Below are 17,913 nucleotides of genomic sequence, written 5' to 3' on the forward strand. Positions count from 1 at the left end.
TTTATGGTTCCTCCCTTTACGCCCTTGTCACACACTCGCCACACGATCATGGATATTCAAGTAGTTTTCAGCGGCTTGTTCTGAATCGGTTTGGTGGTGTCAAGTTCCAGAAGAGTGTGTGAAAGAACCTGATCAGCCTCAACTTACGCACACACACACTCACCACACCACTGTAAATATTCAAGAGTTTATCAGTGGTGGTATTAAGGTCCAGATGAGTGGTTCTTTGAGACTCTATTTAACCACAACACATGCACTCACACTCACCACACCACTGCAAATATTCACGAGTTCATCAGTGGTGGTATTAACCCAGTAGCAGCGAGGGTCATGTTTCTTAATTGTCCCTCTAAGCGAGAAAAATGAGAAAAAATCATCACTCACACAAACCATCTCATAATATATATCAAAGCATTTATGATCAGTTTATGCATCATCTATTTTGAGGGGTTAAAATCATGGCACAAATTTGGCCCGTCGCTGCTACACGGTAAAGCCACGAATTTGGCTCGTCGCTGCTACTGGGTTAAGGTCCAGATGAGTGCCTTTGAAAGAGTCTGTGATCTGCCTAACCACATGCACATACTCTCCGCACCACTATAAATATTCAAGTGCGTCAGTGGTGTGTCCTGAATTTTGCTTTGCTCGTCCCACCCCACAGCCTTGCAAGACGGTATTGTAACTGTTCCATAATTCAAGAGATTTTTTTGTTACTAGGTTTTTGCAGTATTGTTTCCTATGTTATTTTTTTTTTTATCATTCCTTCACTGCAAAGTTTAATGTTAGTTTGGGATTCATGATGGAGAACTTAAGATGACAACTGTTAGGTATTTTCAACACTTTAACCCGGTAGCAGCGACGGGCCAAGTTTATGGCTTTACCGTGTAGCAGCGACGGGCCAAATTTGTGCCATGATTTAAACCCCCAAAAATAGATGATACATAATCTGATCACAAATACTTTGATATATATTATGAAATGGTTTGTGTGAGGAGTGATTTTTTCTCATTTTTCTTGCTTGGGGGGACCATTAAGAAACATGATCCCCGCTGCTACCGGGTTAAGATGACAACTTTTCCTACAAGAAGGCATCACCAAGCTACAGGAATGGAACAAAAAGTGGCTGCTACAATTCAGTGAAGAAAAATGTAAAGTCCTGCACCTTGGGAGGGGATACCCAGCACACCAATACCACATGGGAAACACTCCACCATCCACCACAGAGGCAGAGAGTATATGTTACAGGCTACCAGCGAAGGCCAAATCCATGCCAATAGCAGCGGACGGGTTAATGACGGAACAAATTTTTTTGCAACACTTAAACAAAAACAATAATATGATACTCTGAGGTTAGTTCTGATGTAGCAAAAATAAAGAGATGTATTGATTTCATGACGTAAATGTATTTGTTAGTTTGCAGATTATTATGTGTGAAAAATACTGATGTGGATTTTCCTTATTGCTTTATTATGGAATGGTAAAATAGGAATAGTCATGGCATTCAACATTTCAAAGATAAACAGTGAGCCCAAGATTACTATTTCTGTTCTCAACAAAACATAAAAAAATAATTGGTAACGAAAGAAAAATTGCTATGAACTTTTTTTTGAGATTTCAGTTTCCATATTTTTTCAGACCTTAATTATCTTGTACAATGTTTTTACTCATCATAGCCAGCACCAACACTACTTAAATCTCCCTTCAGCAGTGTCACCAAACATCACAGCCAGATATGCATGAAAAGGCCTTGGCTGTGGTGGTACAATTAGGTCATAGGTCGGCATTTTAAGACACTTTCACTGCTCACATCATCTATTTCTAAAGGACAAAGTGGGGGTCAGTCTAGTTCTAATGAGTGTTTCTTTAGGTTCATGGTACAGAAGAAGGGTCATACTACCACCAGGGTCATAAAACTACTCCTGGAAATGCCCACAGCTCCTACGAAAGTCTTGTCAAATGTGTGTTTCTTTAGGTTCACGGTACTGAAGAAGGGTCATGCTACCACCAGGGTCATAAAACTACTCCTGGAAATGCCCACAACTCCTACGAAAGCCTTGTCAAATATGCTCTTTTAGGTTCAGGGTACAGAGGAAGGGTCATAAAACTGCTCCTGGAAATGCCCACAACTCCTACGAAAGCCTTGTCAAATATGCTCTTTTAGGTTCAGGGTACAGAGGAAGGGTCATAAAACTACTCCTGGAAATGCCCACAACTCCTACAAAAGCCTTGTCAAATAGGTGTTCTTGGGCTGCGAAATGTCTTATAATACGACTCATATTATTACACTTTTCAGGGCTCAAACACACACACATTTGATACGGGTTTCCTAGGAGTTTTGTGCATTTCCAAGGGTAGTTTTGTCAGCCTGGTGGTATAGTTTCATCATTCCTCTGTTGGGAGTTTTGTGCATTTCCAAGGGTAGTGTTATCAGCCTGGTGGTATAGTTTCATCATTCCTCTGTTGGGAGTATTGTGCATTTCCAAGGGTAGTTTTATCATTCCTCTGTTGGGAGTTTTGTACATTTCCAAGGGTAGTTTTGTTAGCCTGGTGGTAGTTTCATAATTCCTCTGTTGGGAGTTTTGTACATTTCCAAGGGTAGTTTTGTTAGCCTGGTGGTAGTTTCATCATTCCTCTGTACCGCAAACCAATAAAGTCACTCATTACAACTTGATTCACCTCCTTCTCAGCCTATGGAAATACTTGATGTGTGAGGTGGAGGCATCTGAGTATACCAACCCTTGTCTATACCACCACCTACACCACAGCCATTATAGAGGAGGCTAAGGTGCATTGCTGTGTCTCCCCTGCTGCCTCTGCCACTCCTTGTTCCTGCCATGGTAGTCCTGCGCCACCTGCAAGCTCACTCGGCCCATGGTGGTCACATACTCCATCATCGACGCAAACTTGCATGCACTTTCGATGTATGCGTTTGAGTGCGTGTTTGGTGTGTGTGCGTATGCGGCTGTTCCTGTGTAGGGGTAGTGATGGTTGTAGCCTTGATAGTAGCCTGGTTGGTAGGCCTGGTTGTAGTCTTGATACTCCTGTTCATGGTTTTGGTTATAATTCTGGTACTCCTGATCATAGTCTTGGCCATAACCTTGATCCTCTTGGTAATAGTCTTGATTCCACTGGTTGTAGTTCTGATAGCCCTGGTTGTAGGCATGGTCCTGTCCCTCATAGCCTTGGTCATACGCCTGGCTCTGTTCCTGGCACTTCTTCTCCTCCTCCTTGTCAACTGGCACCCACTTGCCGTAACCTGAGTAGCTGTTAGTGATTGGTTCCCTTTTCTTCTTACTCTTCTGGTCTTTCGTCTCGGCCTTGTTCTCCTCTTTCTGTTGCTTCCTTTCATCCTTGGGGCGGGTTCCTGTGGCACTCTGTGGATGTTCTCTGTTAGGCCCAGTGTCTCTTGTGGGGTGTGGGGGGAGAACCTGACCACTGGGGGGAGTAATACGCCTCTGTCTGTCGCTAAATACGAACGGTGGGTTTTTACACTCCATCGACGGTGATTTGTGTTTTGAGTCTCTGTGTTCTGGGTTGGCGCCGGATGGCATCTCTTTGGAATCGGTGGATGATGAGGTGGTTGTTGTCGTTGAGTGGTTCCTCTCGCTGGTAGATGACAGGAGCTTCTTGCGAGCCTTGGAGTGTTCGGATGTCGGGTACTCGGAGCTGCTGGATGATGAGGACGAGTCGGATGAGGAGGATGTGTCACTAGTACCTGTTTCCTGTGGTGGTTGAGAGACGGCTGCATGCGGCGGTGATACATTAGACACACTAGCTGCCTCCTGTGTCTCCTCACCAAGCACCTCTCCCCCTTCTCTCCCCTCCATCAGAGCAGTGAGAACACTCAAGGCATCTATCCCTAACTCATCTAATGGCACCTTCCTCGCCCTTGCCTCCTCTTTCACCTCCATTAAGTGTTTTTCTAAGGCTGCCACCTCCTCCTTGGTTGGGTCTGCTTGTACGGGCCAGGGCGGGACTCTTAAGCAGGTGTCTGGTGGCGTGGGGGCGTCGTAGCGTTGTGTGCAGTCGGAGAGGAGCTGAGGGTAGGACATGGTGACGGTCGGAGGTCTCTTCCATAATCTTTTGACGAGGGACATTGCCACGGTTTTGTTCTCGATCTCCTCCGACTTGTTTTCCTTGGTGTTTGTGTTGCTGTTGTTTTCCTGTACTTGCTTCTGTGTTTGTTTGCTTGGCTTGCATGGAGTGTTTTTATGTGTGCGCCTTTTGTGTTCTTTCCTGTTTTCTTTTTCCTCTTCCTCCTCCTCCTCCTCATCATCATCCTCACTGTCACTTGAATCATGTCTGTGGTTCTTTATTTTCTGATGTGTGTGTTTTTTCTTCCTCACTTTCTTCTCCTTCACGTCCCCATTCGCCTCTTCGTACTTTCCTCCTTCCTTCACACCTTTACTCAGATGCTTCTCACCTCTCACAGCTGCTTTGCGCTCCTCCTTCTCCACTACTCCATTCTCCTGACGTCCTTGCTTCCCCTGGCCACCTTCCTTCCTGTAGGGTTTGTGTTCCTTCAGCCAGGCTCTTGCTTCCTCCTCGGGCAAGTGTTCCACCTCCTCCAGGCTCATCAGTCCATCCTCATCCTTCAGTTTCCCTCCTCTGTTCCTTGATTTTCCTTCTCCCTCCTTTCTGTCCTCAGTTTCTTTTTGCTTCACTACTTCAGTCCTATTTTCATTTTCCGAGTCATGTACATCTTTCTCTCCTTCTGGTTCTTTTTGCTCATGTTTTTCTCCTTCTTCCTCTTTTCCCTCCTCTGCTTTTTCTTCTTTCTCCGCCTTCTCCAAGCCAGTCCTTTTCCAACTCTCCATCTTGTGTGTTGCCAAGTTCCCCGGCCATTCCTGCCCCACCACCAACAGCCTCACGTTGGCCAGGGTAGCGATGGCCCTGACCCCATACCACTCCTCGGGACCGCACACCAGGGTCACGGCCGCCCCCCGGGAACCATAGCGCCCCGCCCGGCCTGCCCGGTGAAGGTACGTGGCTGGGTCGGGTGGGAGGTCAAGACTAATGACCAGATTGACATGTGGTGAGTCGAGGCCACGTGCTGCCAGGTCCGTGGCCACCAGGACACGGCACTGATGGGTGCAGAGTGCCTTGAGGGCGGCCAAGCGCTCAGCCTGACACTGTGCGGCAGTGAGGTGTGCCGCCGGCCAGCCCTCGGCCCTCAGGCGGTGACAGAGGGACTCGGCACGCAGCTGTGACCCTGAGAACACAAGGCACTGGTTGAAGGTCACTCTGGACAGCACCTTTATCAGCTCTGTGGTCTTGGCTGCCTGTCGTAGGGGGGGCGTGGCTACAGGGGGGAGCCGGCGCACCAGCTGGTTCACCCCAAGCAGTGCTGGGGACTCGCGGCCAAGACGAACATGTGACGGGGACCGCATAAGACTTTCTGCCTGGGCTGCAGCAGCTTCTGAGTACGTGGCACTCAGGCACAGCACCTGAAACATGGGGGGGTGAGGGGGCTTGCTCTCTGTCACCTGTTTATATCTGTCTGTCTCTCTGTCCCTCACACTCTTCTTATCTCTTAAAGACACACAAAACTCAAACATGATGATATGTCAAAATCATGCACACCTGAAGATGTATATCACAGAGATGAGTTAAAAGAAGCACTGCTCTCAGCCTCACTGAACCATGTACAAACTCCAGTTAGCAAGAACCCACCTGCTTGTTGTGGGGCAGCGCCCGGGCCAGGTCCATGACCGGGACTAGGAAGTTTCCCTCCAGCAGCCTGTCGGCCTCGTCCAGCACCAGCAGCCGTACACACTCCAGCCGCAGGTGGCCCAGGGATACCAGCTGGGCCAGGCGGCCGGGTGTGCCCACCACCACCTGGCACTGCCTCAGTTTGGTCCTGTCTTCAGCCAGCTTGGTGCCGCCTATGAAGGCTGCTGCGTTGAGGCCTGGCATGGCCACGGCCAGAGTGGACACCACCTGCGCCACCTGCACGGCCACCTCACGTGTGGGGGCCACCACCAGCACCTGCGTGGCTGGCGAGGCAGCGCTCACAGCCTCCAGGGCTATGACGGCCATGACACAAGTCTTCCCAGTGCCACTCTTGGCCTGCACCACCAGGTCCAGGCCGCAGCGCCCCAGCGGGATGGCCGCCAGCTGGATGGGGCTGGGACGCCTGAACCCAGCAGCATGCAGGCCAGACAGGACAGCCTCAGACAGAAGCAGGTCACTGAAGGTCAGGTTCTCATCAATCTCTATATCCCGTGTCCTCTCCTTCTCCTCCAGGTGGTGGGCGACTTGTGCCATGTTGTTGTTGTTGGTGGTGGTGGTGGTGCCCCGACGCCCCTCACCACCCAACTACTGCGCCTGGCCCCAGTGTATGCCAGGGAGGAGCTGTGTGTGTAGAGGGAGCGTTACCTGAAGTGGGTATAAGGGAGATTAGGGAGTTAACAGTACCAGCACAGTCTAAACAACACTCTATAGCCGCGGCCACACAGGGAGCGAGAAAGCTAGCAAGAGCGGCAAGGCGAGTTTCTGTGGCCACACGAAAAACGAGGCGAGGTGAGAGTTGTCATGGCAACGAGGCCCGCAAACTGCCGCAAACCAGTATAGCCTCTAACCCAGGGTCTCACCCACCCCCGTCGGCACGTCGGCGCAAACAAGGGATGAGGTGAAATGTTTTTATAAATAGTTCCGTGCCTCACTTATTTGCCGTTTTATGAAATATCTGTATACACCAACATGTTCAGGAGGCTTTTCTCTATAAGATGGAATTGTTTATTTTAGTACTTATTTCATAGTCACTGCAAATGGTAACTATATGTAAAATGTGTTATAAACATTACGGAGTGATTATTTAATTTCAACTCATCACTATTTATAAAGTTCCTGTTTTATTGAGCTTTCACAAACATATTCGAGTTCTCCAATCACTGCTGCATCTAACGGTACCAAAATGTCCTATCTATTGTATGAGTTGAGTTACGGCAAATAATATGAATGCATGTCTGTGATGTCACACCTGACCGAGCGATCTCGCGCCAGAAAAGTTAATCGTCAACTCTCCTCTCTTTCTCTCTTATCAACTAGCTTTCTCGCCATTACCTGCTCGCTGCCAGTGTGGCCACCTCCATTGGCTATTATGTATTAAAGTTTCTCGCTCCCTGTGTGGACGCGGCCTATGACATCCCACTTAATGTACATTATTACGGTTACCAAAATCCATCATTACAGACATCTATATATGTCATCATCATCATCATTTCATCGACGCCTGCTCCTAGGAGCTCCCACCAGGGGATGGCCACGGCAGGAGTTTCCATCTCTCTCTATTCATACACTCCCTCCTTGCCTCCTCAAAGTTTCTCAAGGATCTTTACCCCCTCTCCCTAACGTACTCCTGCACCCTATCTCTCCATTTCACTGGAGGTCATCCTTTAACATTCCCACCTTCTATCTCACTCACATATACCCTTCTGGTCATCTTACTCTCCTCCATTCACTCCATGTGACCAAACCACTTCAAAGTCTGTCGCTTCACATCTTCCACCACTCCACACTTCTTCCCTTCACCCACGTGACACATTCCAAAATGCTCATACACACTTTCATTACTCATTCCATCCATTCTACTCACACCACAAGCACTCCTCAAATAGCTCATTTCCACTGCCTGCACTCTAGACCTCCGACTTTCATTGCAGCCCCATGTTTCGCTTGCATATGTGAGGGTTGGTACTATTATTGTATTTCTCAAATCCCTCTTTACCTCCATGCTCACACTTCTGCCATTCATGATTCATCCCAAAGACCCTACCACCCTTTTTCCTTGCAATGCCCTTTCTCTTGTCTCTCCCTCCGTACCACCATGCTTACACATAACTGATCCAAGGTACTTGAACTCATTAACCTCCTCCATTTCTTCAACATTCAAAATTATTTTGCATTCTTTTTCACATTCAATTCCCACTCTATATTGGCATACAAAATCCATAACCTCACTTCTACTCCGCTCACAAACCATCACTTTACTTTTGTTGACATTTACTTTCAGCTTTCTCCTTTTACATACACAATCAAAAACACTAACCAAATTTTGTAAGTCACTTTCATTTTCTGCAATGAACACTGTGTCATCAGTAAATAAGATTGAATTCGGCACCCACTTCATTCCCTCAGCTTACATTTTTACTCCAACTTCCCCAACTTTGCCCTTCATTTCTCTCATAACACCATCCATATAAATATTGAACAACTATGGCGACATGACACGCCCCTGCCTTAAGCCCACTTTTATCTCAAAATGTTCACTTGTTTCTCCACTAATTTTGACACATGCAGTTGTATCCTCATAAAGACTTTATTGCATTAAGCAGTTTTCCTCCCACACCATATATCTTTAAAACGTCCCACAATGCCAGCCAATCGACTGTCATAAAAAAAAATTGTATATAGTATATTTTTTTCTAGTCATCATAATCTTTTGATAATTCCGCAATATTCTCACATCATTCAGGTCTAAAAGACATACCGGTAAATGAGTTAATTTTATTGTCCAATAGTTTTGAAAATAGAAATCTACCGGACGGTTCCCATAACCATAGCTGGGCGTTATCGCGATAAGTTATTGCGATACTTTATCGCTGATAACAAAATCGGGTTATCGGCCATACGCTACTTATTTAGATATATATCAGTATCTTCGTTACTTTTGTAACCAAACTAGCGATAATCGCAACTTTTTTCCGCCCCTCAGAAAACAAATGTTGTCTCCTCCCTACTGCACATGCATGGCCCGGGCGCCCGGTGTTGTAGGAAAAAACTTCGGGGTATGAAATATCTTCGGTGAAGAGATTTCATACTTAGATCATCAACATTAAAACACTAGGTTATTTTTTTTATGTTATACTCAAAAATCAATATATCAAAGAGAAAAAACATTTAACTTTGCCCAAAAAATGATTATTCACTGCCTCAAATTTGATATTCCATATTCGTTTGTGAGCATGCCATGGTATTGAAGGCACCCGGTGTTGTGTTATTTGGTGTCCCATCGTTAAAAGCTGGCGCTTTTGTTTACAAACACTGGTCTCTCGTGAACTACGCATGTTCAGACCAGTAAGTGTAGCCTTGTACAGTCTCACAAAGCTTTTTAACACATTAAGAGTAGTTGCTGGAAGGCTGAATCAGACGAACAGTGCCACCATCCTCGCTGTTTCTAGAACGACATTCTGTACATATAAGTACAACTCGTACAGAGTGTCAGTCTAGAAACAGCGGGGATGGTGGTAGTGGTACTGTATGTCTCATTCAGCCTTCCAGCAACTCTTAATTACGGTTAAAAAGCTTTGTGAGACTGTACAGGTCAAATAACACAACACCGGTTCAGGCGTTTCTAGTATTACCGTCCATAGGTACGTGTCAACGTGTGGTTTTCAGGTTTTGTAAGTTTTCTAAAGTACAGATAATGAAAATTTGAATTCATCTATGTTTTAATTTGAAATATCAATATAATATTGTTTTCGCCTATTGGACTTATCGCTAGCTAGCATCGGAATTGTGGATTAATATCAAGTATCAGTTATCGCCTATATTTGTTTCCAGTTAACGAATATCGGTTGTCACTGATAAGGTTTTCCATGAATGCTAGCTGCTATGTACCGTCGGCTGCTATGTACCGGCTCCTATGTACCACTGCTTTGGCTTATATGTACCATTGTTGGGCTGCTATGTACCGGCTCCTATGTACCACTGCTTTGGCTTATATGTACCAAACAAGGCTGTTATGTACCAGATACCAAGTGGGAAGATAAAATATTTATTGTAAGAAAAAAAATAAAAACACATGATATAAAAGTAATGAAACTACATTAAAAGATAACACAAAAGCATAAACATATTAAAACTGCATACAATAATACTATTTGCTGTGAAATTGCTGTACCACATAAGCGGTGGAAGCACTTGTTGCATTCGTCACAGATAAGGGCTTCCTGTCTAGGGCGAACACACAATCCACATCCTGAGCAAAGGAAAAGTGCTGATGCCATGGTAGTGCTGATGCCATGGTAGTATAAAAAGGATAACTGAAGTTAGGAAGCAAATACTGAGCAAGTTCACTGGAGTTTCGAAGCAAACAGTGAGCAGATCCACTGGAGTTCCTAAGTTGCCCTTTTCGAAGCAAATAATGAGCAGAGCTCTATTTGCTCTATTCTCTATTTGCGTGGCGAACAAATAAACATTATTATTAATTATATTAATAATAATGTTACATAGCTATAATCATGGTACATAGCAGCCAGGTACATAGCAGCCAGGGGTGGTACATAGCAGCCAGGGATGGTACATAGCAGCCGGTGGTACATAGCAGCCAACGGTACATAGAGGCCTGTTACGTTTTCCATTATCAGTTATCGGTTATCAGGAATAATGTTTTCTGTTATCGTGCCCAGCTATGCCCATAACCAACCAGATGTAACCCAACACTGCTGAAGCTAGTAATAAACTGCCATTAGTGACTTAACACCACTACGGATAGTAACCCAATTCCACCAAAGTATTAACCTACCGCTGCTAAGACAGTAACCTATTGCCCTTCCTAACTAGTTAATAACACAGAAATGAGCAATTTTTAGCAGAAACAGTTATCACAGTAATGTTAAGCGCAACAAAGCTATCAGAACAAAGTGTCAACCACCTTAGTGAGTTGGGTGTAATTCTGTAGTGTGAACAGTTTATCCACTTTGTTACGAGGATGGGCTCAGCCAGGAAGGAACCCCGAAATGTGTAAACACGCCGGTATCCTCAATAGTACAAAATGTGTAAGGAATCATTTAACTCAGCTGCTGGGGAGTGTGTAGCAAATCTGTTGTACACTCCCGCCACGTGAGCCTGCACACCGCCTCACCTCTCACACGCCCGAGTATACAGACACACCTCGGCGCCGAGTGTGGGGAAGGTCTGGGTCACTAATCACACTACTCAGCCGCAGTGACCTCCCGGCGTGACGCAAACGTTGTAGCCGCCGAGAAAACCTTCTTCTTGGGTGTTTTATGGGGCGAGTTAGGCTCGCGAAAACGTTGAGTGTGAAAAGAAAACGTTCACACTCTTTGTTTTGGTCTGCCTGGGCCGTCTTGGAAGAGGGACGGTACCATGGCTGCCAGATTATCGTACTCAGAGCCGAGTATTTACCGGTTTCTGGCCCATAACTGTTGCCAGGAAACACCAATAAATAACCATTTAAACGATAACCATATATGAAGGCAGTTATTTGGGTGATGAAAGTAGTTTTTGGGTCGGAAATAGGCAGAGTACGACAATTTGGGAAAGTTGGACGGTACTCGGACGGGAGTTATATTACTTTTGCCTTTATTGTAGTAGTTTAATGGTAATAATGATAACAACAATGATAGCAGTAATAATGATGATAATGGATGATAATCGATGTATGGCAAAAAAAAAAAAATGTATAGGCTATCTTTTTGATGCACCAAACAGAGGATATACAAGAACGTACTAATGACGAAGTAATCACCTTAAATTACTACTACTTTAAAGAGGGAGAGTGATTGTTGGTTGGGTATCGGGATGGCATAAATTTAAATACGTTCCTCCCTTCCCCTTTCCCTTTTTCTTCTTCTTCTTTTGAGCTGTTTCGCACCTTCCGCTTATTAATTAATTTGTATGGCTTCTTAGGCCCTCCTTTTATTTTTCTTCTTTGCTTCACAACGCACACCTATATATATAGTTAATTAATTCACTGCGCGCACTTATATATACTTCATTTTGCCCGGAGCTTCTTTTTCAGTACACTTTACTCTCACTGACTTTGCTTTTCCATTTATTTCCTTTCTTTTCTTCACTTATAATTAATTCCCTCCACTTTACTTTGTGGTTTTCTTTCGCAATAGTAAACCAATCAATCAAGATGTTAGTGTCTCCCAGCGCTGTGTTTACCCCTATGGGCGACACAGTGCCCCTCAGGATGTGGTAGCAATGTGCCTTAGGCTAGGCTATAGGTACTACTGGGAGGTTAGTAACTCCCCTGGGTGTCTGCTGCACGCTCTGTGCCAGGCCGAGGGGCCATCACTATGTCATGGAATGCCCTCTCATTGCTAAGTTTAAGCCACGGGACTGCCTTGACCTGCCCCAGACAATTTGTTGGCTCCTGAACCATGATGTCCTCCCTGCTATCCTCAAAGAACACCCTCAGTTTGCACCAAGGTGGTGATGCCGTCACATTGCCGTGTGTGGCAGCCTGAACTACTGCCGTGCTATACACGGCTGTGATCTCTGCAGTATTTTACTTTAAAGACTAGTATTACTCTATCTCTGTATTCATTCCCATCTAGTGCTTGGGCAATGTTCTCCGTCCCCACATTTTATTGTCTTATTGTCCAGGGGGAGGTACTGCCCCCTCCCTTGTTGTGCTTTCCTTCCTACCATTGTATCTTTTTAATTTCATGGTGCTACCTACACATGTATTAATAGTTGTATAATCACACTCTGTCCTGCCTGGGGGTTGGGATGGCATGTTCCTCCCTTCTCCCTTGTTGTTTACCTGCAACAATAAACTATCAATCAATCAATCAAGTGTCCTACTCAGCATGTTATATTTATCGGTTTATAGACCCAAAATTCGTCGTAGCAACACAAACAACGACAGTCAGGGATCTTTTCCGTTTGGCGTACAGCGCTAAAATTAATTTTAATATAGATTTTCTTGTGTATTTTTGTCCGTAGAATCCGAATATGACAACCGTTTTATGGAGAAACGAACAGTTTTTAAGTTATTTTCCTTTACGCTGCAGCCGCCGCAGCCTCAAAATAGCTCTGGCTTAGGGTCGGGGAGCATATTTAAACTACTCCAACCGAACTTTACGACCTACTAACGGGGGGGCTGCGCCCCCCTCGACCCCCCCCTAATAACCAGGGGGGGCTACGCCCCTCCCTGGACCCCCCCCTCATGTATATGTGACTTATTTCAGCGAGGAGGTATTTCTCGCAACACCCGCTGCAGCCTCGCCGCGGCCAGCACCAGAGGCGACGCGCTTTCGTAAACATTATCCCATATTTTCAAGAGTAAAAAAAAAGTCCTTGAATTGGATTTTCAAAGCGTTTCCATGACTGCTGAAGGTTTGCAAACGGAATACTGAATATTACGACTTTTTAAAGTTTGAATTCCTTCAGTAATAGATAGGAAGAAAATAACTTTAAAGGCAAATAACTCAAAAACTGTTAATTTCTCCAAAAAAATAATGTGATATTCTGATTCTACGGACAAAAATACATAGAAAAATCTATATTAAAATTACTTTTAGCGCTGTACGCCAAACGGAAAAGACCCACAGTCAGTTTAAATCATAGTTAAAACCGCTTAATTACACGTGTCTTTTGTAGCAATTAACCTTCAGAAACCTGGAAAATAACAATGTGCTGAGTACGATAACTTGGCGGCAGTGGATCACCCAGGGTTGCCATATACCCAGAAAAGTCTGGATTTATCCAGAAAATTGTAGCTGTAGCCAGAATTCCAGAATTTTGACGAATATATCCAGATTTTTCATGCTTAGCCAGAAAGAATCCCTTAAAACTTCTAAATTTCCAGAATTTACTGTTTAGTGATTAACTGATTACGTTCAGACGGTTCAGTAAATAATCAGATTACCATATACATCACTGAGTTTCAACTACTTCGTGTATAAAATAAATACGGACAGTAGCTGTTGAGTTGAAACTTGAAGTCTTGAACAGGAACATTACCCGTACGCTTCTCGTCAAGACCGTCACGCAGCGGTGCCAGATTGTCCTACTCACCCTCATATGTTTGCCGATTTCAGAGCCAAAACCAGTCTCCTCCACCCCAATAACTGACTTCATATATAGTTATCGTTAAAATGGTTAATTATCATTGTTTCTTGGCAGAAGCCGGTAAATACGATGATCTGAGGACGATAATCTGGCAACGGTGTCACGACGGCAGTCAGTCGCCACTCACGAGTCAGTGTATATATATCATGTTCCTCCCTTCTCCCTTGTTGTTTACCTGCAACAATAAACTATCAATCAATATATATACAGAATTTCCAGGACATATCCAGGATTTTTTGCCCTTGTTTCCCAGAAAAGTGCTGTCAGTCATACGGTAACGCTGGGATCACCGTTTGTTTACCTTCCCGCCAACTTTCACCTGTCGTCACCTGTTGTCACCTGCCGTCCCCTGTGCTGCCTCACCTGTGCTGCTTACCTGGGCCTACCTGGGCATCACTGGTAGGTGCCATTCGCTCACTGTGGAAGGGAGGGAAGAGCTGTGGAACGGAGGTAAGGACTGTGGAAGGGCCAAAGCTCACACGTAGGAACCTTAGCTGGTGTAACACAAACATCAGAATTCTTGCATACAAAACACTCGTTCGGCCACACATAGAATATTGTGACACCGTCTGGGACCCACACACTAACAATAACATAAATAAATTAGAGGCATACAAAACTGCAAGATGGGATACACGTGATCTCTTGCTCTTGCTGTACAGGTGAGTGAGGTGACCCGTTGGAGAGTCAGGCCTTCGTATCGGCACCTGTAAAAATAAAACAACACAAGCAGTATCCATTACAAGTCCCTATTTCTTGCACTCCACATCTTTTCCAGAAAACTCTTCATGGCTTCTATAATTCTATCATTTGCTTCATCACTCAGTCCCAGCAGCAGCAGCATCCATTCCCTCTCTGTCCTTGCAATCCTCCCATTCACATCCCAGCCCATCTCACTCAGTGCCACCCTCATCATCTCCGTCCTATCTCTCCGGTACCTCCCACACACCAGTATCACTTGCACGACAGTTTCATCCACACCCCTGTCACACATCTGACACACTTTGCTGCGGGACTCAGACCACCTGTAATTTCTTGCATTCACATTCATACACTGCACTCGAGCTTGGAAGAGAAGATCACCACCCAGGCTTCCATCGTACCAGCTGACACACTGCGGGGCTTCCTTTTCCCTGTACCACTCCATGCTTCCACCTCCTCAGACCGTCACCTTTCACTGCACTGTCTATCTCTTTCTTCCACTTTCTCACATTCCATTCTAGACCCTCACTATTTCTGTCAGTCACCTTCCATTCAAAGAAACGCCTCCCTTCCTCTCTGCTCACCCACCTGACTCGCATAACACTGTCACCAACCATTCTCATGCAGTTTTTAATCCATTTGCTCTCATGCACACTCCACAAGTAGACCTTCCGTGCCAATCTCACGTCATCCATTCGTTCCAGTCTGACTTTATATCTAAGGGTAGCCTTCCTAAAGGTACTCCACCCCATATCACCCCTCAATGCTTCCACCGCTGCATACCTTGGTGCATTCAAAGCTAACCTACCGATCCTATTTTGCCCTACTTCCAATTTATCCATTTCCAACTCACTCCATGTAATCACCTCCATCCCATACATCACACTCGGCACTGCTACACTCTTCCACACCTCTCTCAGCACATCATACTTACATGCTCTCATTCTTGCCGCACTTCCCAGACGGCCCACCCATTGATTTACTAGGCTAATCTTCTCATTCTTTGTCCTTTCACATCTGCTCAGACTCATCCATACACCCAGGTACTTGTATGCATCTGTTTGCCCTAGCTCTGTGTCTCCTAGCCTCCAGGTCCTATTTCTCTCATCTTCTGCCCCATTCACAACCATTATCTGACTTTTCTCACTACTATATTTCACTCCAAAATCTCTCCCATACTCATTCACCACATCTAGTAGTTCCTGCAGTTCCTCCGCTGACTCACTCATGACTACCACATCATCTGCATACAGAAGCACACTTACCCTGTCTTCTCCCACTTTTACTCCTGCATTCTTTCTCCTCATCCTGGCTGCCAACTCCTCAGTGTACAGACTGAAGAGAGTTGGAGACAGGATACAGCCCTGCCTAACACCTCTTTCACCCCTCATCCACTCTGTCTCTAGTGCTCCTAACCTATACCTGGCTCTCATATCCACATACATGCTCCTAATGATTCGCACTATCTTATCACTCAAACCTACTTTCTCCAGTACCTTGCACATCACCTCCCTGTTCACTCTATCATACGCTTTCTCAATATCAAGAAACCCAAGATACAACGGACTTCCATTCTTCCTTTTCCTCTCTATCATCTCATTTACCACATACATATTGTCCTCTGCCCTCCTGTCTGTGCAAAAACCATTCTGCTCCTCACCCAGCACTCTCTCTCTTTCAATCCACTTACACAGCCTTTCATTCAACACAGCACAGACTGATTGATCTTGATCTTGATCACGATCTTGATGTCACAGGTGGCTCGGGATTTCTCTCCAGCCAGGCCTTTGTATCGGCAGCTCCTGTGAAAAGAAAACAAAACATGCGGAAAGTCTATGTTCTCGGGGCAGGATGGCATTCCCTACGTCTCGCACGCCACATGCCCGCCAAGAACTCTTTCACTGCCTCGATCACTCGTCCACTCGTCTCACCACTGAGCCCCAGCAGCAGCACCATCCACTCCCTTCCAGTCCTCCCATTCACTCCACGTCCCATCTCTCTCAGAAACACATGCATCATCTTCGTTCTCTCCCTGTCACACTTCTTACATTCCAGCACTACATGCTGCACAGTCTCGTCCACACCCCTGTCACACATCTGGCACACTTTGCTGCGGGACTCAGACCATCTATAGTTCCTTGCATTCACATCCAGACACTGCGCTCTAGCACGGAAAAGAAGATCACCTCCCAGGCTTCCCTCATACCACACCTCACACTTTGGGGCTTCTTTCTCCCTGTACAAGCGACAATAACAGATACCGCCAATTATTGTCGACTATGAGTTAAAAAATATTAGTAATGTCTCAAATATCTGTTTTGTTAATTTACAAGATCGCTGGTTATGATTATAATTATTAAACAGCCTTGAAGCTGTCCACCACCAAGAAAATTAGCAGGCTTTATATTAATAAAATAGCTATTTGTGACAATACTAATATTTTTAACTCAAAATCAACTACAATTGACGGTACTTGTTATTGCTGCCTGCATATTATTGACACTGACGACTGTTTACCATGCTTAGGCTGGCATACAGTATCCACAAAATCGGACACGCCGTGTGACAGCAGGTTGCCAGCGCACGATAATGCTCACTTCAGACTTGGGTGAACTGACTAAAGAGGCAGCCACAACCTTAAATACCACACTTACCAGACTAACACGAGTATATTCAAATATTAATTCTTTCCCCGCAGCATCCAAGAGTGGAATCATCTCCCATCTCATGTAGTTAATAATCCCACTCTTGACACATTTAGGAATAGGATCATCAATCATTATCTCCCTAATCCTGGCCCTTTACCATATCCCAATAGCTTTCCTCATCCTAACCCTTATCCTAATCCTGTCCTGACTCCTTGAATTCCCCGCACAACTCACGCATATCATGCCACCCAAGAGTGGCCCTCTGCGGGTCCCCTAGAAATTAAATGAAATGAAAGTCGAAGGGAGGGAAGGACTGTGGAAGGAAGGGAAGGCTCACCCTGGAATGTTATAGTCCAGAAGGGAATTTCAAAAGGGTATAACTCTGTTGCTGAAAACTGTGTGCTGCAGTCAGTAGAAGTTAACTGATTAGATACCTTGAATCTGTATTTGTGTGTGTGTGTGTGTGTGTGTGTGTGTGTGTGTGTGTGTTTTCAGCGCCGTGGGTGATGAGTGGCCTGGGTAATGATGGATTTTATGAAGTTTTGGTATTGGATAAAACTGTTTTTTTCTGGTAGTTTTGGTTGTTTGTTGCAGTAATCTAACATTTTCTGATATAATCTGTGGAGAATTTTGAAAAATTCTGATAGTTTTTGATGAGTTTTGAAAGAATCTGACATTTTCCTGATAGTCTTTGGTGAGTTTTAGGTAAGCTGGGTTTCTTTCTGGAAATTTT

At 45.1% G+C, this 17,913-nt stretch overlaps 1 protein-coding gene across 5 annotated transcripts; it reads right to left on the bottom strand.

Moving 5' to 3' along the window:
- Positions 1 to 1,446: 1,446 nt before the first annotated feature.
- LOC127009948 (probable ATP-dependent RNA helicase DDX20) lies at positions 1,447 to 14,225 on the bottom strand. 5 transcript variants are annotated; one of them, XM_050883500.1, is made up of 3 exons: positions 14,207 to 14,225; positions 5,674 to 6,354; positions 1,447 to 5,447 (listed from the first exon to the last, which is right to left on the bottom strand). In XM_050883500.1, exons 2-3 carry the CDS (start codon positions 6,265 to 6,267, stop codon positions 2,781 to 2,783), a joined length of 3,261 nt encoding a protein of 1,086 aa, XP_050739457.1. In that variant the 5' UTR covers positions 6,268 to 6,354; positions 14,207 to 14,225; the 3' UTR covers positions 1,447 to 2,780. The 5 variants fall into 5 exon arrangements, with proteins under 5 accessions (XP_050739457.1, XP_050739456.1, XP_050739455.1 ...); XM_050883499.1 differs by lacking the exon at positions 14,207 to 14,225 and adding an exon at positions 10,897 to 11,108; XM_050883498.1 differs by lacking the exon at positions 14,207 to 14,225 and adding an exon at positions 10,897 to 11,108 and having other exon boundaries at positions 5,674 to 6,378.
- Positions 14,226 to 17,913: the final 3,688 nt, after the last annotated feature.

Source organism: Eriocheir sinensis, chromosome 42 (assembly GCF_024679095.1).
Source record: "Eriocheir sinensis breed Jianghai 21 chromosome 42, ASM2467909v1, whole genome shotgun sequence".
Classification (NCBI taxonomy): domain Eukaryota; kingdom Metazoa; phylum Arthropoda; class Malacostraca; order Decapoda; family Varunidae; genus Eriocheir; species Eriocheir sinensis.